This window comes from Bos indicus x Bos taurus, chromosome 11 (genome assembly GCF_003369695.1).
Source record: "Bos indicus x Bos taurus breed Angus x Brahman F1 hybrid chromosome 11, Bos_hybrid_MaternalHap_v2.0, whole genome shotgun sequence".
Classification (NCBI taxonomy): Eukaryota; Metazoa; Chordata; class Mammalia; order Artiodactyla; family Bovidae; genus Bos; species Bos indicus x Bos taurus.
Window position 1 is genome coordinate 92257662 of NC_040086.1, and position 24136 is coordinate 92281797.

A 24136-nucleotide genomic window follows, 5' to 3' on the forward strand; every position below is an offset into this window, starting at 1 on the left:
GCTTTGAAAAATCTTTCGTGTGATTTTTTTTCTCCTAACATTGAGATTCCAGTTACATAAAGTCTACTGGTTAGGGTTACATTTTGCAAGGGATAAAGAAGAGCTGAGATTAAGGAGATATGCCCCTCAATTCTTCACTCTTGTAAAAATCAAAACTGTGACATAATTTTAGCAAAACAGTAAGCCAACAAATAATTTTAAAGTACAGATAACCTCATAACAAGGAGTTTACCAAGTTAACACTCATATTTAACAAACCTTTAACCACACTACTTTCAGCATATTTATAACATGTACTTTTATTCTTCTGAAACCCTACTTTGAAAGACGGACCAAACACATTTTCCTACTTCAGGGGCCTCCATTAACAACTTTTTTGGGAACAGTTAGATGTACAGTGAGAACAGCTAGTCTCTTTGCTCATCTCTAACAGAAGGAGGCAGGCACAAAGGGTGCAGAGACCTGCCTCTGGGATCAGAGAAGGCACTTAGAAGCAGCACCTTGCCTGGACACCTCCATGGCCACAGGAGGAACAAGCCTCCCGGAGAGCTGCAGTCTTCAGTGCAGGAGATGGACGAGAGAAGACACAACCACAGACACTGTCTCGCGTTTATTCACACAAAGGAGTACGAATCAGTACAAATAATAAACATTGCTTTAAATACAAATAAATAGCTCTGGTTTCTAAAGGAAACAACTCTAGATAATCCAAAGTTAAGTATTTTCTAAGTTCCTATTAAAAATAGAAGACTATTTATTTTGCATTAAGTCCTATTCCACCATAGCTCTTAGAGGACCTCAAGGGTAAAATGGTGAATTCTACATTCTTAGAGAAGTCACCAGAAAAATGGGAGATAATGCTCCCACTTCCCTGAACTATCCCCCAAACAGAAAGAGAGTTACTTGCATCTTACACTGAGCTCTTGAGTTTTGCAGGCAGAATAACACTAAACAATATCTGAAAAGTTTTAGCTTGGGAAAGGTGACAGGAATTTATCTGAACCCCTTCTGTGAATTACAACACTACACTATGCTGAAGTTTTGGTTCAAGTGTCTTAAATTCATTTCTGCTCATAGGAAGACTTAAGCTCCTACAATGAGAGCCTCCTCTCGCTGGGAACAATGACAGTAAACAGTTGTAATCGCTGAGTGGCACCTTGAGTAACAAAATGATTTCATGCTGAAGAAGCAATGGTGCTCCCCAGTGAAACAGCCTGTCCACCTGGCACCAAAATGACCAACCAGCAGTGCTGACAGGAACAGACTCCCAGATCGGCGGTTGTTCTTCCTCTGCTGTTATACTCAAAGTGTTTAAAGTGGCAAAAAATATCTGAGAAGCAGGTTCTACAAATGAAGAATTGTTTTAAAGTCATGCAATCTTTCAAGCCTTTATAAACCACATAAAACATGAGGTCATTGCAATCTTGGTGCCAGAGCAGTGTCTGCTCCACTGACTTTCCGTGTCCACTGTGTGTCCCCATCGCACCCCACACGAGACAATTTCTTCTACTCAGACCCCTACACAGTTATTAATAAAGGTAAGGTATAAGTTTGATAGAGAATCAATATAGCAATGTTTAAGTTTTCAAAGATATCTGCTTTTCTATTTAGATTGATCATGATATAATTCCAAACAGAACATTCTCATGCTATTAAAACAATCTCATGCAATAAATGCAACTTTAAAAGTCCCACACTAATAATGACATTTGGTATTATAGAAGGCAGGATTATTTAGATTTTTTAAAAAAATGATCACGATAGAATACAAGTTGGATTTTCAAACAGGACTTCTGCTGTGGTACAAAATGCTAAATTTCGGTCTACAGTTTTGTCGACGCAAACACTTTTAAAAGATATACACCATGTTTTCCTAATTGGGATTTTGAAACAATAAGCATAATTCTTTAACAGATTACCACAACATTTGCTCAAAGAACCAGCTCTTTTTGCCAAGAACTTTTTCTTTTCAGTCCAGTTGGAGGGATTTCCATAGAAAATTCTGGAACAGCAGTTTCGAGCATGATTCAAAATTTCTTACTTCCCTCGTTTTTTTACTTTTTCTTTATGTTGTAAAGACAACTGAGCACAGAAAAAAAATTTTTTTTTTTTAAAGACAGCTCTTAATAAATTAAGTTTCCTGATTTGAATGATAACGTTCTTTGTCTTTGCCTTTCTTTCTGGCACACTATATAATGTTTCTGGAGTTACAAATCCAAACAAATGAGCCAACTAGAGCATCCCAGCATTCAAGTCACAGTTTTGGATAAAATCCTATTTATTCTGGATGATGCTCAATTCCACACATACTTCAGGGAAGAAACATCCATAAGAAGGACATCCAAAAATGTTATGTTACCAAACGCTAACATGTGACTGCTCTGTCGGGTAGTACTGTTCACAGCTACAAGTACAAAGGCAGGGGGTCTCAGGTGTGGAGAGCAGTCATTCATAACCATCATCTTCGAGATTTCCAAGCTGTTCGAGAATAAGGAGTAGTCCTTTTTTTATCTGGTGGCTTGAAGTAGGAATAAACAGGCGCTGCTGGATATTCTGCATCAGGATTTTCTGCCATCATTTTCAGCTTTGCTTCGATGGCTTTGATCTTTGCAGTGACACTGGAAAAAGGACAGCAGAGCATCAGAGTGGGCCTGCATACATTCAAGAGGATACCTATGTATTTCATCTTCTTTGTGGCTCTCAGGCATATCAGAGAAACAACAAGACACTCAAACACAAACATACAAACATTTCATAGAAAACAGGACTTCCCACAAGCCGTTGGGTGCAGCCAATAAATAAATAAATAAGAACAACAAAAGGAATACAGTTTTATTTGGGAGAAAAAAACCCCCCACAAAAATAACTGTTCTTATTTTAGGAAAGAGATCAAGGGTGAAACATCTATTAAGCTTTTTCTGTAAGACACTGTTAGGAATACTTTGTATATTATTACACTTAAACCTCAGACACCAACACTGTTCAGCATCTTAGTACCTGCAGACAGTAGGCCCTCAAAGATAATTTGTACAGGGATTGAAAGCAGAGTCTGAGAGAGAGATGTATACTCCCATGCTCATGGTAGCATTATTCACAACAGATAAACTGCGGAAGCAACCCAAGTGTCTACTGAAGTAAGAATAGATAAGCAAAATGTGGTAGACACATAAGCTCCAATATGGAAGAACCTGGAGGACGCTATGCTAAGTGAAACAAACCAGTCACAAAAAAGACAAATACTGTATGATTCTACTTAAATGAAATACTTGAGAGAGCAGTCAAAATCAGAGACAGAAAGTGGAATGATGGTTGCCAGGGACTTGGGGGAGGTGGGAATGGGGAGTGATTGTTTAATGTGTACAGAGCTTCAGTTTTACGAGAGAGAAAGAATTATGGAGCTGGATGGTGGTGATTGTTGTACATTATGAATGTACTTAATACCACTGAACTGTACACTTAAAAATGGTTAAGATGGTAAATGCTGTATTATGTGTAAATGTATATTATTTACCACAATAAAAATGGAAGAAATAATTCATGTAGGTTACATTCTTCATTTGCAAAGAAAAAAAGGCATAGAAAGGTTAGTGCCCATAGCTAGTAAGTGGCAGAGCTGAGATTTGAATAGAGCTGGACTCCAGAGCCATACTATGAACTCTTTCTTATACAGTACCACCTTCTGAATCATTGAATAATAATGGAAAAAACATCCCTGAAATCGTACGAAGTCCCTTTTTACTGACAAATGTGTGTTTAGGCTATCATTTACAGAGCACTTACAATGAGCCAGGAAGTGTGCCCAGCATTTTACTTATACTGTTTCTAATCCTTGCAACAATATTTCGAGGGTTATCAACCACATTTTTGTTGTTGCTGTTCAGTGTCCAAGTCGTGTCCAACTCTTTGCGACCCCATGAACTTCAGTACACCAGACTTCTCTATCCATTGCTATCTCCCTGAGTTTGATCAAACTCATGTCCACTGAGTCAGTGATGCCATCCAACCATCTCATCTTCTATTGCCCCCTTCTCCTCTTGCCCTCAAATTTTCCCCAGCATCAGGGTCTTTTCCAATGAGTCAGTTCTTCGCATCAGGTGGCCAAAGTATTGGAGTTTCAGCTTCAGCATCAGTCCTTGCAATGAATATTCAGGGCTGATTTCCTTTAGGATTGACTGGTTTGATCTCTGTGCAGTCCAAGGGACTCTCAAGAAACTTCTCCAGCATCACAGCTCAAAAATGTCAACTCTTTGGCACTCAGCCTTCTTTATGGTCCAACTCTCACATATGACTACTAGAAAAACCATAACTTTGACTACACGGACCATATTTTATAGATAAACAAATGCAGAAGGGTAGTGATTCAACCAAAGTTCACATAGCTAACAAATCGTGGAGCCAGGATTCAAGCCCAGTTCATCATCACAGGCCTTGCTTTTTCCTCTTCATTAGGCTGGGAGCTGAGTAGCCATGTATTAGAGAGAAGGGATGAGGAGACACTGTGGAAGCTGTGAGGCATTTCCTTCTGATGAAGGACACCACTATCCCTAGGTCAGAATGCAACACACTCAACTAGAGTATTTTTTGGCTTATGGCTTCCTTTAGTTTCCACTTTGACTCTGTCAATAGTCTACAGTCAGGGATAGAAACTTGGGAGGGAATGTATACATAGCCTTTAAGAAATCCTCAAAAAGCATATATCTGCATATACTCAAGATTTTACATGGGCAATGTAAAATTAAAAAACTTAGTTGCCATAAAAAAGAACTCTGAAGTCTCACTGAGATGCATTCCACACCTTTTCCATTAATGGAAAATTTAACAGCCAGCCATCCGTTCTGTATGGGTCCCAGGGAAAACAACCTTCTCTAATTAGGTATAGATGTTAATCAAAACACGTAAGCTGAGGTTCTCTGGATTAAAAGATAAATGGAAAACACCAGGCTAGATTATTTAGTAAAAAGAACAAAGAGTGAAGGAAACGAAAGGCATTCACAGTACCATGATCACCAAGCATCAGTGCAGTCGTCTGTTCCCAAGAGGAGTTAGATTTACAAAACCTCCACGAAACCAGTGACTGACGAGGTTTAATCTTACGGGGAAAATAGGACAGCGGAAATAAGCTCCTAGTGAACTTAGTGAAGTTATTAGTTAAAAAAAATTGGGGGAGTACAAAATAAAGCAGCACAAAAGTAAGAAAACATCAATGATATTAGACAAATTGGTAACTATAAAATTAACTATCAATTTTATTACTCCTGGAAACATTTCAGGATCACCCCTCCTTGCAGTTTAATGAGATGCTTGTAAATCTCTTCTGTTTGGTGCAGATAATATACAGAAAAGTTTTTTTTTTTTTTACCCTAACCCTCTGTCCAAACAGGTATCACTTTCCTGACTCTCTGACGTGTTGATTTCGGATGCACATGAGAGGCTGGTGCTCTTTCACACATCTTTCCCTTTCTCAGAGCAGGTGTTAGAATTGCAGTCCTGTACTGACAGCCTGGAGCTTCTTGCAAGCAGTAACTGAAAGACTGAATTCTCAAGTTCAGTAAACCTGGCTTTGAATCTGTACTCTGCTATTTTCAACCTGTGTGATATTGGCCAAGATACCTCCCTAAACTTCAGTTTCTTCGTTTATAAAATGAATACAAAGTACTTTCACCAGAATTTTTATACTTCAGTGACATACAACATGTAAAGTGTTTAGCACAGAGCCTGCTTCATAGTAAGCTCCAAAAATCTCAGCTTTTGTTCTTGTTAACATTTCTCCCTAGGCTATCGTGCAAAGTCAGCCCGTCTACTTCTGCTCACCCTTAACTTCCCCTTTCTTTATTCAACCCTCAACTCCTTCTGTTTTGAATTAACTCCAAGGAAGTAACTGACAATTTGTAGGTACTGGAACCAAAACTGTTACATTTGCTGAAATGGTAGATAAAATTAAAGTGCTGCAAACCCAAATTCTGTATAAAGGAACTCATAGTTGGGGAGGAATTAGTGTATAATGACAAACGTTGAAGATAATCAAGGCCTTATTAAAATGCTTGTTTTATAGCAAGGACTGTATCTGATTTACCTCTGTGTTCCCAGTGCCAAGTATAATAGCTGGTATGTGGTAGGTATACCCAGCCTCTTTTGTGTGTATGAACTGTGTAAACAGCTGGTACACACTCTTGTGGGTATGGAGGGAGGTGACATTCTGGAGACTAACTGCACACATCTCTCAGCATGGCAAAAGTTAGTAGGCTCCACTCTAAAGGGTCTGTAGGGTTTCTAGTGCCACAATGAAGAAATGGCTCCAGCTCTTGCAATACTTGTGTCTTCCTACAGGACACCTTCTTACCTTAGGTTAGACTGCGCAGGCTCAGTGCTTGAGGACGGCTCAAGACTAATTGGAAGGATCTTATCATTCTTGTTATGATCGTATCTCTGAAAGTAAGAAAAAAGGCAAATTACCCCACTCAGGCAGAAACCAGCCCTTTACTGTAATACATGTGTTCAGAAATCCTAATCTTATCAGTGTATCCTTAGACAGCATGTGTGTTCAGTCTCTCAGTCATGTCTGACTCTTTGTGACCACGTGGAGACTGTAGCCTACCATGCTCCTCTGTCCATGGGTTGTCACCAGGCAAAAATACTGGAGAGAGTTGCCATTTCCGCCTCCAGGAGATCTTCCCGACGCAGACAATCAAATCCAAGTCTTCCGCGTTGGCAGGTAGATTCTTTACCACTAAGCCACCAGGGAAGCCCATTGTTAGATTGTTTCTAGACAATCTTAGGTCTGCTTTGTGTTCAGAATTAATACAGAAGTCCAGCTTTAGCATAAAGGTCATAAACATAGAAAAAGAAATTTAGATGAGGCTTCCCATCTACCCAATAATCCTCCTCATTTGGTGGAGAAAGAATTTCAACCTCTAAATTCAGAGACGGTACAGCTACACAGCAGGAATGCCCTCTCACGTTCTGATTCTGTCACATGTCACTTCTTCCAATAGTTATTTCGCTTTATTCCAAGCATTTTAAAGTTTTGCTTGATTGCTGCAAAGTAACAACCATAACATTCAACTCTTCACAGGTTTATGTGGAGAAGAGAACTAGTAATGGCTTTCAGCCACTGATACAGAAAACATTCTCCAGGAAAGTACAGTTTATTTGATGTCAGATAATTATATACTTCTTTTAAAGAGCAATCAGGAGTCTCTGGTCAGAAAGACATGCAGGATGAGAAGATGATAGCCAGTCTGGCAAATGAGACTTGATTTTCTTTTGAATAAAAAAGCATTTAGAAATTTTCCTTGTTGTTTCTATTTTTAAGGTGATGGATCCTGGAAATTGAGAAGGCTCTGTGATTACCTGAAATCCTGAAATACTCAAAAAGATCCAAATTGTCTGCAATCTGTTTTTGAGCTTCGACACTGAACTTGAATGTCTTTATTTTGGTGACTCTTTTCTGGGGAGCTTGCTGGGTGGAGTCTCTGATCAAGCATTACGGTCGTTTATAAAGACTGAGGCTCCGAATCTGGCTGTAACAAACCTCTGCAGGCAGGTCTGTTAAGACCACAGTGCAGGAAGTAGAGAAGCAACTCTGTGGATTGCTCCAGTGTAAACGCATACTTCACCTGTGCTGGCTGAAACAGAATACCATTCTTTCCTTCTTTTTTCTTTTTCAATGGTTGTAGCTTTTCCAGCACATTTTCCCAAGAGAATAACTAGGAGATGAACACGGCAGTTTACCACTGCTTGGGCCTTGGAGTCAATACAGGCATTGCAAATCCCACAAATAACTCTCAAAATCTCTCGAGTAAGGAAATGCCAGTGCTTTAAGCACTCTTACAAACTACCCATTTCTCAAGTATTTAGCATAAACAATTCAAACTTGCCACAGAACTGAGAGGCTGGGAAGAGTCTAATAATGCCTAAAGCAACTAATTTAAAAAATAAATACATTTTTTCCTCTAAAGAACTCCTACCAAAAATAAATAAATAAATGATAGAGGTCTGAGTAGACAAATCAGTCACATGGAAAAATCAATCAAAAACAGAATCTGTGGGTATGTGGAGGGAAACGGCGAAGGAACTTAATCCCTCCTGAGATGTTTCTCAAAAGAAAAATCTGGAAACACACATGGTGAATACAAGGAGGAGACCAGCGTGTGGTTGTTCCAGATGTGCAGAGGCTGGGATGCAAATGGGCGAGTGGACAACTGTCTTTTCAAAGCCTCATTTAGGACAAGCTGATGCAGTCTTTCTAGCCCGTTAGACTCACCTTCACTTGAGCGTGTGCCCAGCGCACCACCAGCTTCTTAGACAGGGCCAGCTTGCCGTTGAGACACTGGATGGCTTGTTCTGCTTCCTGTTCAGGAAAGGGATTAATGTCAGTAGAAGACTCAAATGTCTCACTAGCTTTGATGGCTGAATTTCTTATTGTTTTGGTAAACAAGTGGCAAAGGATTTACAAGGGGAAAAAAAAAGGCAGAATAATAAAAAGGGTCTGAGACTTTGTAAACTCACACAAAAATTTAAATCCTGCCTGGGCATGAGATTTTGTAAACCCAGTCAAACAAAAATTTAAATCTTGCCTGCCACTTATTGGCAGTATAATATTTAACAGGTCATTTCATCTCTCTGGATACTAGCTTTTTCGCCTGCAAAATATGGATACTGCTTGTTCCGAAGTGGTCAGAGGAGTCGAAGAGCACATGTAAAGAATGGAGCACATGGTGTGCACTCAACCAGCGTCAGCTAACAGTGTTGTCCCTACTGGGTGATATCTTTCTACACAGTTCTGTAAGTTAAGAGTAACATCTACTACGTCAAGAAAGTGTACTCCTCCTGGGGACTCTGACACTATATCCTGGACCAGGGCTGATACACCCTGAATCCAAAGTGAGCTACAGTGAAGCTACAGGGCTTCAAAGGATATGGGAGTGAAGGAAACCAGGCCGGAAAAAGCAGGAGTGAGTCAAAGAGGCTATGAGCAAGGTATCTGTGTGAGCCAATCTCTGCACCTGGCTTTCAGAGCCAGAAGTTCCCTGACCCTTTCCCCATCAGATACGGGAGCAACGAGGTTGAAAGGAATTCCTGAGGCTGGATAATAGGCACTCGAGGACATTCCCAGGAAGCCTGGCTGTACTTTTCCATCCTGCCAAGCCTCCTCCGCTCCATTTGTATCCAGGAGGCATTCGGCCAAGTGTTACCCACATTTACTGGGAGTGAAGAGCCTGTTAAGGAACAGGAAGAGGAACAAGGAGAGTCCGAGGCCTCAGCATAAAACATTCTAGTCTGGTTTTACTGGTGATTCTCTTATTCCTCTGGGTCTTACCAGTATGATATCCAACAGATATCTGAGTACCCACTGTGGGTACTCACTGGCATCTGTGCCTCACTATGGCACACAGAGTTAGAGGGACAGAGGAGATATTTTATTCTTCTTTTAAGTTTCACTTAGTGAATTAGAATTTACATGACACTATTAATTCTGTAGCATCAATAGTCATAAGACGCCAGCAGGTGATAAATAGATTTAAAAATAATTTCCTATCTTTCTAACTTGTTCCAAAATTCATGTATCCAACAGTATTATTAAATGCCAAATATGCTTTCATATGAACCCTCACCTACTCTCTTAACTTCCTAAAAGGTAAGGAGGGTGTGTATTTTTAATTTCCATTTTTAGATGAAAACTGAGGTCAAAATAAGTTAGACTTGCCCAAAGTTAATAAATAAAAGAGCCAGAAATAATCTTTGTAACTTCCAATTTAGTGTTTTTAAACCAATATCTATCTTCAACATGACCAATGATTTTAGTGATCATGTAAAAATCCTCAACACACTCTATCATTAGGGAAGAATTAAGTATTTTAGAATACAAACTATATAGAGCACACTTTCAGTTCCCTCAAAAAAAAATAAACCTTGAATAATTAGAACAATAATGTATCATTTATTGCCTATCACATTTGCAAAAATTAGAGGAAAGTTTTAAGAAATCCCTAGCACTGGTAGGGACAAATGATATTCTCAGATAGTCTCAGAACATACTGACACAGTATTTCTTGAAGGCAATTTGGCAGTCATATTAAGGAAAAAATTCATGGCCTTTGTTGACAACCACTCCATTTCCATGAATACAGTAAATATTCACATAGAGCTAGAGATGTTCACCACATTGCTTACGCATTTGGAGGTTAGATATGTAACTTATCACATATTCACAGAATAAAATATTATGCAGTCATCAAAGATGATACTGGTTAGTTTTTAAACTGAGGCCTAAATAATAAAATGTATTATAGATCAGTGAATTTTTACATCTATCTATAGCTACACCAGTGAAACCACAATATGATACAGAATGTTATCTTGATGGGTACCGGATGACAGGAAAAATTTTAATTTACTTTCAGTGGTAAATAGGATACATGATCCTATTTGTGTGTTAAAAGCTGTACATGTGTTCTTTTAAATTGTGCACATGTGTTTTTGTCATTTTATGTATATGTGTGTGTGAATGTGAAGAAAGAAGAGACTAGAAAGATATATAACTAAATATTGAAAACTGATTATTTCTGGGTTTTAGACTAATATATGAAATTACTTATCTATATTTTATCTATAAGAAACAAGTATTACTTTTATAGGAAAAATATCCAAATACAATTATCATTAGTAAAACAGAAACTAGGCAACATTCTCACATATCACTAATAGTCACAGAACTATAAACAGTGTCTCTATATTAAGTAACATTCAAATTCAAGTCCTTTATCAATGCATGTCCACTCTCAGGACTACATTTTAATAGTAGATCGTGGACACACCACGGTTGAAGCTGGCGCTCTCTTTTTCTGTATATATTCAAACTTGTCCACATTTATTTGGAGATGTTGAGGAGGAGGCTACATTTTTAAGAAATCAAAATAAAAGAGAGTTTGTGGGTGGCTCACCACAGACAGGGAGGGTTTCTGCACCATGGGGCCAAACTCTGAAAGAAAAGGCAGCTTTGTTGGCCAGCCACGAAAGAACCAAACAAAAGAGAACAGGGAGGAGGACATCCATGTGCTTAGTGTGGGTACCCCAGAGCATCTGGCCAGGAAAGCAGGTCAGCCGCCTCAGCCTGCCAGCCGGTCAAGGGCAGACTTTGAAAGCTGGCCGCTAACTCGGCTGCTGACTGAGGGTCTCCTTTAGGACTCAGAGCCCAGCATATGGGGGCGAGTCAGACATGGCTCCTGCCCACAAGGAACTGCTATTCGAGCAGTCAGGAGGGCTGCAAAGATTAACTACAAGAGGCTAAGCACTGGGCAAGGGGGAGAAGTTCAGCTACCTGCTTAGTTTCAAAGTTGACGAAACAGTACCCTCGAGGCTGTCCCTCCAGAGCACCTGACTTGTGGAAGAGGAAGTCGAACTGCTTCACCGTGCCAAACTTCTGCAGCAGCCTGAGGAGATGGTATCTGTGGAGAAAGAACAGCCCCTGAGACGCTCTGGGAGTCTGGTTGCCACTCAGCCTGAGTGCAAGATAAAAGCAGGAGATAATTTACCCCAGGGACAAAAACCTCACCCCCCACCGCCACCCCCGCCCCCCTTGCCGGCTCTCCTCCAAACTGCACCATTAGTTTATCTGGCAAGCAGAGTTGTTTGCCTCTATTTGGAATGGGAACTAGAATTGTCATGGCTCTGTGTCTGTCCAGCACAAAAATACCAAACAAACAAACAAACAAAAAAACCACACCTAACAAACAGCTGTCTGGCCCACAAGCACCATTTGTTTTGTTTTTTTTTTTTTTAGGAGAAAAGTTCAAAAATAGTGTCGATTTATTTATTTTTAATTTCTTGGCAATGACACAGTATTTGTGAATAACTGTAACTCCATCAGAAACACACACCCACACTCCCAAACCCAAAGCCAACCCTACCTCAAAAATAAACAAAGTAACACTCATTCACACAAACAAGAAAACAATCCGGAAGACTTCCCCATTGGATCTCACAGTAAATCATGAGTTCCCACTTGTACTTGAGACAAACTCTGCCAAAAGCCAAACCACAGCGAGTGGCACTTCCGTAAGTGCTTGAGAGTCTCTACCCCTGATGCGACTCAATGAAAGGACCATGTAGAACCACAACATGATGGAGGCCAAGAGTTTCCAGCCCTGATGCAACTGAACCACAGGACCATGTGGAACTGCAACATGATGGAGGGCGGTCTCACATGAGCAGGGGAACCTGTGCTTAGTTGCTCAGTTGTGTCCTATTCTTTGCGACCCCATGGACTATAGCCCACCATGTTTCTCTGTCCACGGGGATTCTCCAGGCCAGAACACTGGAGTGGGTTGCCAAGCCCTCCTCCAGGGGATTTTCCCAACCCAGGGATCCAACACAGGTCTCCCACACTGCAGGCAGATTCTTTACTGTCTAAGCCACCAGGAAAGCCCAAGAATACTAGAGTGGGTAGCCTATCCCTTTTCTATGGAATCTTCCTGACCCAGGAATTGAACTGGGTGCATTGCAGGCGGATTCTTTACCAGCTGAGCTACCAGGGAAGGCCTGGAATCTGGCCGGTCCTATAGATCATCCCACTGTGGGTAACTCCCCAACCTCTGCTGCTTTAACACAATTCATGTGTGGTTGAATAGAGAATATATATGGCCAAGGAAGACGTTTACTGCTGGCAGGAGGTACACCCCAAGCTCTCAACTGCCACTCTGCCCCTCACCCTCTTCTTGGATTCCTTTCCCTAAAATTTATTTGGTTTCTATAGAGCTTTTAAGTTATTCAAACAGATGTGGCCTTAACAGGTTGCTGTGGCCAATCTCAATCCCGACTTCCTGTCATCTGATGTGAGGGTGAGACAAACCAACCGCTCTCCCGTTTCCTTTTCCTTTGGCCTTCCTCCTGGCATCCTCCGCACTATTCAAATGGAGTCAAGGCTTTCTCTAAACAATGCTGTCCCTGTGATACTAAAAAGGTATCAACCCACATGCTAAATCTGTTATTACTGGGAATTCTACCCCACAGGGAGTCAGTAAGGCTGTTGTTACAGCCGCATTTATATTCACATTGTTTTCTAGGAGAAACTCATCAAGACTTTATTCTTGAGTAAGAATCTCCTTTGGGAGGCAGAAAGATATGAAATGGATCATAAGCTACACTAAATTTGAGACTAATGCACACCAATAAGCAAGCCCATTATCCTGGATCAGGTGCCTGACACAGTGGAGCAGGGAAGACATAATACAGGTCTTATTTTGGGACAGGATGCAAGGATCCCAAGGCATACTGTGGATATTAATCTGGTCTTTAGACCTGTTTTGAAAGAGAAAAGAACTGTAACCCTCTAGTTTCCAAATTCTTAATTCCCATCTCGATACCTCAACTGCCAGTGAGAATATATGAGGTGACTCTTTAGGGGAAAGGGAGACACCTAAAGTGCAAATTTCTGGTTTTACTTGAGTTTCTGAACATGCTTACGGCAAGGGTGAGTCTCTCAAATGCACAGACAGATGGGCTAGAAGAATCTCTCAGGGTCTTTCATTCACAGCTGCATCTTCCACTTACTACACCCATTCAAACCTTAACACAGCACCAGTTGCCATGAATGGTGGGTCAAACCTGTTTTTTTTTTAAACCACCTAAGGCCACTGTGGGCTAGTCATTTTTTCATTAGCTCCATTCTGCTTAATAGCAGGAAGGTAAGGCAATCGGCATTTCCTAGGAAATGAATTTTAATTTACTCAGGGAAAAAAAAAAAACCCTCCGACAGATTATTCTTTGAAAAGCTAACAAATGCGTTCTGCCCGAGAAGAGCGACCTTAAGATTCCAGGAACATCTGCTTAGGTCCATGTCTTTCAACTTCTCCGGGATTTCTTTTCTTGTTTGATAATTTCTTGAAATTATCGGAACACCGAAACAAAAGGAATGAAGTGTTTACTATTTTGCTTCCTGGAGATGGGGGCTGCAAGCTCTGATAGTGAAAAAAGCCTGAAGACTCTTGCTTTCACATCTGCAAGCACTTTTATCTGCTATCGGAACACAGGAGGGCCCGTTGCTCATCAGAGCCCTGCCTCACTTAATGAAATGTGGGCCCTGCAGCCCTAGGAGCTGAAGAACTGGTACACCAGTCCCACAGATACTTCTGCACCATGATTAGTGTGGTCTGAAATGGGTTTTTAAAATGGCCTTCCTGCGTGATGGCACGGAGGAAATTAATCTGTATGAACTGGATTAAGATAGACACCTCTAATGTGTCAAGAACTGTACTAGGCACTTGGACCAACTATCCAGATGAACACAGCTAGATCTCTGTCTTCAAAGACCTGACATTCTGGTTCGATGAGAGAGAGATGTAGTCAGACAATTTTAGAACAGCATGAGCTTGCACACAGAAGTATGTATGTGAGCACACAGATGAAGGGGACCTACTGCACAGAGAAGGTGGTGGTTAGTGAATGCCCTGTGCGGAGACACAATGGCGAAAAAGACTCTTACGTAGTAAGAGCGGAGGCTGACAGGCGGGCAGGGGGCCGGTCGTCAAAGACCTGTGCTAAGTGAGGGAATTTAACGCGATGCTGTAGGTACTGGGAAGTCAACAAAATGACACTCAAGATTGATTTTAATGCCCAATTTGTTTTAGAGAAAACTGTGAACTTATAGAAATTATCAGGTGGTGGGTTTCTATAGTCTATGCCCTATATGTTATTAAATGGTCTTATTTTGTTTCCAACTTGAATAAGCAAATAGTAAAGGCTGTTTCATGCAAATCAAACCACAAGCAGCAGCATGGGTCAGCATAAGAAGCAGCATGGAAATATAAGGAAAGAGCTGAGAGAATCAGGGGTGTGTTCAGGGGGAAGTATGGTTCTTACATGCTCGTGAACTTATGATCCCTCGCATTTAGCTCTGAAAGTCTACATCAGAAGGACATTTCCATCCAGGTGCCTCTCCTCTGCTTTTAAGTTTACTTAATATACCCCAGGCTGTCCTCTTCCTCCCCACAAACTATGACCCTCTCCAGCTATTCCACTGGCCAATGTGGACATGATTCTTTTCCATTTCTCAGGCAAGAAACAATGTGATCGTCTTCAGCTCTTCTTAGCTCCTCTTCAGTCATTTCCCTCATCTCTCAGACTCCACCCACTGGTCTCCAAGATCACAGTCTCTATCTGGGTGATATTAATGGAAGGTCTGTAGCTAATCAGCATCTTTGTCTTTGCCCCTCCTGTTCATCCTACCACTGGTGTCTGATTTTCCTACTAAAACATCACTTTCACTATGTCAGTCTCCTGCCAAACACCCACATGAGTCTCTTCCATTGATGCATGAAATTCAAACTTGTCTGAATAAATTTTACAGATCCTGTCTCAATATGATGGCATTCTCTCTCTCCAACTACTATTTTCATTATCATTTAGTATTCAAATTCCCCTTTCACTAGTGGCTCAGATGGTAAAGAAAATGCCTGCAATGCAGGAGACCCGGGTTCAATCCCTGGGTTGGGAAGATCCCCTGGAGAAGGGAATGGTTGGCTACCCACTCCAGTATTTTTTCCTGGAGAATTCCATGGTCAGAGGAGCCTGGCGGGCTATAGTCCATGGGGTTGCAAAGAGTTGGATATGACTTGAGTGACTAACAAAAGACTTTAGTCTAAAAGGTCTTCCTGATGTTCTGCTGCTACTGCTAAGTCGCTTCAGTCGTGTCTGACTCTGTGCGACCCCATAGACGGCAGCCCACCAGGCTCCCTCGTCCCTGGGATTCTCAAGGCAAGAACACTGGAGTGGGTTGCCATTTCCTTCTCCAATGCATGAAAGTGAGAAGTGAAAGTGAAGTTGCTCAGTCGTGTCCGACTCTTAGCGACCCCATGGAATGCAGCCCACCAGGCTCTTCCGTCCCTGGGATTTTCCAGGCAAGAGTACTGGAGCGGGGTGCCACTGCCTTCTACTCACCCAATACTGGTATTCTTTTATTTATGATTTACCCTCCATCAGGAATGTTCTTTCTTATACAATTTCAGCTGACTTTGTTCTTTCATACTTCTTATGCAGTGGCTATTACTTTGGCGTTCTATACAGTACATTTGGTATTTGAAGAAGAAAGCAGTAATTAACCCTTTCAGAAGAAACCATGGTATGGAAAATAGATAACGTCTAAAGACAGTAACTTGTTCAGCTTCTCTACTGAAGGCACTAGTAATGATGTTTAAAGTTGTTATTTTTACTCTTATGGTTAGACTGTGCCCCATAACATTTAAAATAAGTCCTTACACTGAAAAACTTAGAATAGGATGCTTTTGGTCACGACTGTCCAGTTATGTGGACTGTTAAACTGTGCAAAGATAACTAAATTAGGTGGTGGGAAATTAGTTCTATCATTAACTGCTTTCCTGAACTGAGTCAACTCTTTACCTTTCTTTACTTACAAAACAGGGAAACATTTATCTGTTCCACTTGCATCACAAGATTTCTACAAGCTTAAATAAGAGAAACTAATGAAATATTAGAGCTGGAAGACATTCAGTTGAACAGTCTCACTTTACAGGTTAAGAACTATCAGACATAGTATAGTTGAGAGGAATCGGAATGGAGTGGAATGAACAGAGGCATGCAACCTGCTATCTCCAAAACTAAGAGTATGTCATCATTCCCTTAAGTCCAGATCGTTACACAGACACTGCTGGCATGGAACATGGGCCTAAAGCAGTCGGTACTGAGGCTACAGTGTAAACAGAATATCAGAGTGCTCACAGTCAGTCAGCAATGCACCTCCTATCAGTCAGCAATGCACCTCCTATCAGTCAGCAATGCACCTCCTACTGAGAACAGGCTGATGGACATCCTACTGTAACTTGAACAGGACTTGGATTAATACCAGGCACACACATGTAGGATGAACAGAATTATTATGAAGTAAACTTTGAAAAACTTGAGTAGAAAAGGTTTTTTGCTTTAACTGCCAATCACTCATGACAGTAAATATATACCACCACTTGTCTTCTAAAAAGAAGTGAGAGAACATTTGTGTAGGAGGGACATTCAAGTCACTATATACGATAACAGGAAGAGGGATGGGACAGAGTAGGGACTTGTGTAGGAGAGAGAGATAAGAAGGGTCTGTCAAGAGGGAAACAGCACCAACTAGGAGAGATCTGTGGTGGTGTCCAGTTAATTACAAAAACTGGAGGCTGCTCTGAAAAATTGTGTAGCATGACATCAGAACTTTTAGAGATTTGAATTCAAATAATACTTTCTGAGACTGAACTATAAGCTGGGTACCACATGCTCACACAAGTTTCAACATTTTTCAATGTTTGGGAATGACTGTACTTTAATAATTAGGCTAGGTCCATCATCACCCACCTTGAAAGGAACAGGATCTGGAAGTTTATGTACTTCAGAAATTTGGAAGAAGATCACGTATTTCTACAAGATAAGACCTACCTTACTACAATGTTAGGTTTCTTTGCTGTATAAAGTAAACCAAATGAAGCCACACTAAGCATTTGATAAATTACGACTGGTAGTTATATCTTTAAGAAGACATTTTAATAGATCAGTTTGTTTAATTGAGAAAATGTTTTAAGATAAGGAATCCATAGATGAAAGACAGTAGAAATGATCTCTGGTGATACAGAGGTAGGAACCCACAGGAGGAGCCAGCAAGGCCCTGATTTGTTGTCTGGTCCTTGATATCTTGAGTAATGGATGTAAAAAGAACAGAGATATCAGGGGAGGAGTTTTTGATACTGTGTTCCTGTTCATGCTCCAACTAAAGAAAACACTCATATACTCCTACTTATGACATAAACTGAGGTGGCAGTTGCCCATTTGAACCTTCTTGACAAGCAGCAGGATACAATTAGAACAAGAGTATCATTACAGGGAATTGCAGCCAAAACAATGGACATTGTTTCCACGCTCCAGATTTCCACTCAGACAAGCAGAGGTGGGAATGGAAACCACTCTTGGGAGCATCCTCTCACAGCTTGGGTTTTAGATGATGGAAACAGCTTCTCTGTTTAATTTCCTCATTAACTGAGAGCTTGGGCAGGTCATACATTCATCCTCAAGGCCGCAAGCCATAAAGAGAGTCAAAATAAATGCACAGTCTATATTGAAGTGCCCTGGTGACCAAGGTACCATAATTAGGGGGCAACACATCTTAAATACCATATTTCCTAGAGGGACCCGACAACACCTACACCGAGCCAATTTGAGCTTGAGCAGGTTTAAGAAACCGAACACTGTCATGATCCTTATGTGTCAGTTTACATTTCTTTCCTCTCTCATAATCCCAACCCTTTTATACCCCTCCTCTGACCCCCAGACTCAAATAAGCAGATTCCCTTGTCTCTTCTCCCTATGCTTTTAACACCATCCCCAAGGAAGTGACTTCCAGCACTGAGGATATACCCCATGCTTGCTTTAAGCACTGACTCTGTACAGCTCAATCTACTTCCCTTTGATCTCCTGCCATCAACCATCACCAGTCCCTACTTAAGGAAAAATCTCTCAATTCTCTCTGCTAAGAGACTCCTTTCCATTACAATATCTACAATGGAAAGAGTGGGGAGTTGAGACAATTCAATCAGTTTTGTCACCATGGACAAGGCACTTCCATTTCTTGGACCTCGGTTTCATCTGCTGATAAAAGAGATGGAACAGATCAGAGGTTTTTCAAGAGTCGTCCACGGACCCCTGTAAGTGACCACCCAAGCAAGGGTGACTGTTGTCAAAAGGCACCCGGAGCACCTTGTCCTCCCTTTAATCCGAGTAGCTCTCGAGCTTTTCTTCTACATGTAGGTTCTGTACTTTAACAAGAGATGGCTCCTCAGATTTAAAAACTTTGAAAAATGCCTAGCATGGCACTTGGCACACAATGGGCACTCAAATCATTCAATAAATGAATGAATGAACACCAAAGGAACTGGGGTATTTCTAAGATCCCTTATGAATTTCCTTGGTTCCATGGCTGCTTAACACAAATTAGAGTCAAGTTGTATCTCTCTGCCTTTTTGTGAAAATACTGATACTTCTGCTTGTTCCTTCATCTGAGGTAACAAAAGTATGCCCATGGCTGGTTCTAGGATATAATTTCCTCATCAGTGGGTACAAAGATTCAAAATAGTTGAAACTAAGAGAACATCTTAGGCAAGCTGGAAAAAGAATATATGGTTCACAGGGTATTCAAGTTTGTGCCTTTGCAGTAGAAGAGTCCAAATGTTAGAAAAATGACAAGATAACAGGCTAAAACAGCATCACATTCCCTTTAAAGATAATTAAAAAATAACAGGGTCAAAATATATGCAATAGCCCTTGAAAATTCTTCTGAATATCATCACCAGGAGCATCCCAATTCTGTAGGTAATGAGTTAAGGTATCTTAGACTTACTCTGTGATTTTGGGGTCCAAGTTGCCAATCCATAACCGGTGCCCTTCCTGTAGGGAGCCCTCTGAAAGGATGGATGCATTCTCCAGGGGAAGAGTTTTGGTTTCTGCTTCCATCAATCCCTATGAAATACTAAAGGAAACGTGAACATTCAGACAGGAAAGGAGCAACACTTTGTGAACAAGAGGCTTCAAACTCAATTCAACAAACATTTACTCAAGGAGGGCATGTCCTGGGCAGCCCTTCAAAGCCCTCAGTTATTCCACAACCAGGGCCCCAGCACCAGTTCCCTTGGGACAGCTCCTCCAGCAGCCAGAGAGCAAAAGCTCCCATTTTAGATGAAAGGGGTGTGGTTCTGTGTGCAGAAACTAGTTTTTTTCTTCTGAAGCCAGAGGCTGACTGGGCAGGAGGCCAAAGTCTCTGTTGCGACATGATACACCAGTTCAACAACTGTCACCCAAAATACTTGGAAACCACCAGAAAGAGTCTTAATGACACTTAAGAGAATGGGTACGGAAGAACAACAGTAAGTAATCAATTAGCTCTTATAATGTTTAATATTTTGGGAGACACCGGGAAGAAGAGACTAACTTTCTCCTTAGTTGTTCCAGTCCCCCCATTTACTAGTTCTGCAAACTTGGGCAAGTTACTTAACCACTTGGTGCCTCAGTTTCCTCATCTGTAAAATTGGGATAATCAAGAGCTGTGAGGATTCACTGAGATGGTACACCAAAAACATTAAGAACAAGTCATGGCACCTAGGGAAGCATTCAATTAATTTTACCTTAAATTATTACTAGGTTTAGTTCCTGAAATGTCTCACTGCACAGTCACAAAAGGACGGTGAGGGTTATGATGAAGACAGTAATGGAAAGAGCAAGAACCTTGAGCTCAGAAAGCTGGGTTTCAACTTTTGGTTTTTCCAATAGGAAGCCACTTCTCTCTTAGCTTCAGTCTCCTCATCTCTACATAACACACCTCACCCTGCTCATAACTTAAGAGTTGTTGAGAAGACCAAAAATGAGACCACAGACATAAAATCAAGCTTTATTGTATAATATGGCAGAGAAAGAAAAAAATAAAAGGACTGGGAAGATGGAAGGCTGTGCCAGACTTCAGAACTCCCTGGAACAGAGAATGTGTCATATAAAACCAGGAGGGCCTCCGAGATCAGTGCTGCATCTTAATAACAACTGCTGACATATCAAACATTGCCATTACCTTTTATTTATATCAGCACAGCTTATACAGGCTAGCACACAGTAAGCCTACAGTAACCTTCAGGTAATTGTTTGTTAAAGGTGTCTATCTACCCCACACAGGGGTTCCCTGGTGGCTCAGATGGTAAAGAATCCACCTGTAATATGGGAGATCAAGTATTTGATCCCAGAATCGGAAGATCCCCTGGAGAAGGGAATGGCAACCCATCCAGTATTCTTGCTTGGAGAATTTCATCGACAGAGGAGCCTGGTGGGGTACAGTCCATGGGGTCTCAAAAGAGTCGGACATGACAGTCCACTGGGTCACAAAGAGCTGGACATGACTAACACACACACCTACACATGAGGGTGCTTTTCTTCCTCTCTCACTCACATGTTCAATTTGTTCTGTTATGTCTGTCGACTACTAACTGCTAAACCCTTGGCTATGAAAACACAGAAATGAACAAGCCACAGTTTGCTCCTTCCTGGGAGAAAGGTAAAACAGGCATAAATAGAATCCCAGGTGTGGAAACTGGAGAGGAGAAACATTCTGTTTTCTCCCTGCTTTCCTTTTCTTTTACTTTCTTACAGATCATTCATTCAAAAAATTTTTTTACATAGCCTCTATTTTCCAGGCAGTGCCTTGGTACTGGGGACAGAGCAGTGAACAAGCAGTCCCTGCGCTCTAGATGCTTATATTTGGAAGAGGAGCAGGACAAGACAAAAGCTAAATAAGTAATCAAGATGTAATTTGTGCTAAGTGCTCCAAACACAGTTAAGCAGGGGGATTTGACAAGGAGGAATGGACTACTTTAGAATTAGCGGAAAGGGAAGATGTCTGTGGGAGATGATACTTGAGATGAAACTTGAATAATAGAACCTTCTGATTTTCGCATGTCTAAAAACTGGAACAATACCAACAGGGGTTAATATCACACCAGGCAACCATTTTTAGTGGGAAGAGTGCAGGATATAGGACCAAAAGATAGGCACTCAAATCCTGGCTTTTGCACCCAGTTATTCTGTGACTTTACTAAGTCATGATCACCCCTTAAATGTCCCCCCCTTAGAAAAGTTTTTCCTCATACAGCAGAGCATCTTGTTCGTCTCTATGATAGCTACATTTTTCTTTCCATATAATACCAGTTAAATGTGTCATATACTGTTTCATCTTTCCCTTCCCTCACTAGAATGTAAGCTACTAGAGGGCAGGGCCTTGCCTATTTTGAGGATTCCATCTCAGGCACTCAGCACACTGCCTGTCTCCTGGCTGGTGCTCAGTAGTTACCGAATGAATGAATGAAGCAAGCCACTTCTCCATTCGGAGCCTCAGATTCTTCTTTCTTCCTACAAGGGGCATAATTATCCCTATCTTAAGAGTTGTTATGAGGTTTAAATACGACAACATACATGATAGCTCAGCACAGGACTTCTTACGAACGGTAAAGTATGGTAAGCGATCAGGATGGCATACGACAATCAAAATCCTTTGGGTTTGCAATGGCGACAGCCTCTTATATTAAGAGTTCACAAAACGCTTTTTCACCTACCTCCCCTCGTCCCCCGCCCCCGCTCCGCACCACGCTGACCTACAACTATCCTGGAAGCCACAAACAGTAATCTGGGGAAACTGAAGAGCACAGAAGCAAAGGCGCTTGTTCCTAAAAAGCTAACGGTAACGGTGGGGTCAAGCCTGGAATCCCGGCTTCCCGATTCCTCGCCCGAAATTCCCAGATGCGATGGGTCATTACTCGGCTTGTTATTTCCGGGCCAGCGGCGGGACAATCCGGGGCGGGGCCTGAGAAGCAGTCTCGTTACGGCAGCCTCCTCTAAGGAACCCCTCGCGTGGCTGGCGCTTACGTGCCAGGGGCTTGCCCCGGCCAAACTCACCTCGCGATCTCGGCGTCGTCCCCTCTGTTCATGCCCCCGAAGCAGGTCCCGACTCAGCGGCCCGACGGCCCTCTCAAAGCGTATACACCTCAACGCCGCAAGCTGCCAGGCCGCCCATGACGCACTACGCCCGCGCCGCCGCACCGCCCCGTGACGTCACGACGCCCGCGCCGCCGGCGCCGCCGCCGCCGCCGCCGTGGTCGCGCGAGTCTTTTCCTAATAACCCGGGCGCTAGTTGGTGAGTGGCCTCAGCACGGCCTGGAGGCGCGCGCGGGGTCCGGGACCCGGAGACCTCTACTCAGGGACCTCTGGGATACATTAAGGGGGCCTAAACACCGTCCCCGACGCGTTCCATTAAAATCCGGCTTGACCTTTACGGTTAAGGGCGGGACCTGTCGATCCGAGCGAGTCTCACGGGTTGGGGACGGGGTTCATTTCATCACCTAGGGACCTTCAGAATGAGAGCCGGGCTTACTAAATAGCAGCCGGGCTGCTAAATAGTAGCAGCTATTTAGTAGCCTGCTAACTGGCAGGAACATTTTATTTTCAGAACAATCCTGTGGGAATAGGTATTTTTTTTCTAATCCCGTATGCTGGAGAAATGGAAACTCGGAGAAATAAAATCAGGGTCGTGTCGCTATGAGTGAAGTGAAAGTGAAAGTCGCTCAGTCGTGTCCGACTCTCTGCGACCCCATGGACTGTAGAGTCCATGGAATTCTCCAGGCCAGAATACTGGAGTGGGTAACCTTTCCCTGCTCCAGGGGATCTACTCAAGCCAGGGTTCGAACCCAGGTCTCCCACACTAAAGGCGGATTGAGTGATGGCGCCCAAGTTTAAGTCTCACCTTTTAACCATTACTCTGCTGTCCAGTGGCAAAACGGTTGTCATTTCAATTGCCCTTCTATGTTTATAAAGTGCTTCTGCAACTCAGCTCATTGGGTCGCTCCTCTAACCCTGATGAATAGTATTGTCATCCACAGGTGAGATTGGGGTCCAGAGATTTTGACCTACCTAAGGTTACATACCTATGAAGTGCTGGAACCAGCACTCTTTCCCGGGTCTTCTCTAAGTTTGTTGCATTTTTTTCCTTTGACCCACCCTACTGCATTCTCAGAATCTTGGGGAGCTTCGTAGTTAGAAAGAATAAAAACCTGGTCTGATCCTCTGTATTATAGTTGAGGAAAGAAAACCTGGGTAGAAGAAATGACTTAATAGAAGTCTCAGGTCAGCTTCCACAGGTGCATTTTGAATACAAGGTACAGTAAGTTCCCTGCATACAAACCTTCAAGTTGTGAACTTTCAAAGATGGGAACGTATTATAAACCTATTGCAGTATAGTAGTATATAGCTGGTTGTGTTAGATGGGTACCTAGGCTAACTTTGTTGGACTTACTAACAAATTGGGCTTATGAACAAGCATTCAGAACAGAGTTTGTTTGTATGTAGGGAACTCACTGTAGTTATGAATCTAAAAAGGATGATGGGCAGAGAGTAATGAGATAGGAATATCGGAAACCAGGCCTCCTTAGACAAAAGCTGTTTCTCCACCTGTTCAAGTGTCCCATCCTTCCTTTGGCTATGCCAGGGACATGATCCTGCCTATAGTCAGATACTGTAAATGCCTTTACTTGTTGCTGAATTTAGAGAAGAACATGACCTCTTATCTCTA

The 24136-nt window shown here is 42.0% G+C and overlaps 2 protein-coding genes across 3 annotated transcripts in view; one reads left to right on the plus strand and one right to left on the minus strand.

The window, feature by feature from the left end:
* Nucleotides 1-595: 595 nt before the first annotated feature.
* RBM18 (RNA binding motif protein 18) lies at nt 596-22618 on the minus strand. Its single transcript, XM_027556193.1, has 6 exons — nt 22468-22618; nt 19379-19507; nt 11321-11447; nt 8264-8350; nt 6341-6426; nt 596-2618 (listed from the first exon to the last, which is right to left on the minus strand). The coding sequence occupies exons 2-6, from the start codon at nt 19489-19491 to the stop codon at nt 2459-2461; spliced, it is 573 nt and encodes a 190-aa protein (XP_027411994.1). The 5' UTR covers nt 19492-19507; nt 22468-22618; the 3' UTR covers nt 596-2458.
* The window catches only part of MRRF (mitochondrial ribosome recycling factor), a 55018-nt gene continuing 53465 nt past the window's right edge, over nt 22584-24136 (plus strand). The window contains exon 1 of one of the 2 annotated variants that reach the window (XM_027556191.1): nt 22584-22705. In XM_027556191.1, the coding sequence (XP_027411992.1) occupies nt 22584-22705 (122 nt within the window). The remainder of the gene's footprint in view (nt 22706-24136) is intronic. The other variant, XM_027556192.1, reaches the window with a different exon arrangement.

Bases quoted from the DNA above. Each gene is read 5' to 3' on its own strand.
- RBM18 (XM_027556193.1), bottom strand. From the start codon at position 19,491: ATGGAAGCAGAAACCAAAACTCTTCCCCTGGAGAATGCATCCATCCTT. The intron at 8,351-11,320 runs GTAGCTGAACTT...TTTCCTGAACAG, and splicing joins TCAACTTTGAAACTAAGCAG to GAAGCAGAACAAGCCATCCA. The intron at 6,427-8,263 runs GTGAGTCTAACG...TCTTACTTTCAG, and splicing joins GGGCACACGCTCAAGTGAAG to AGATACGATCATAACAAGAA.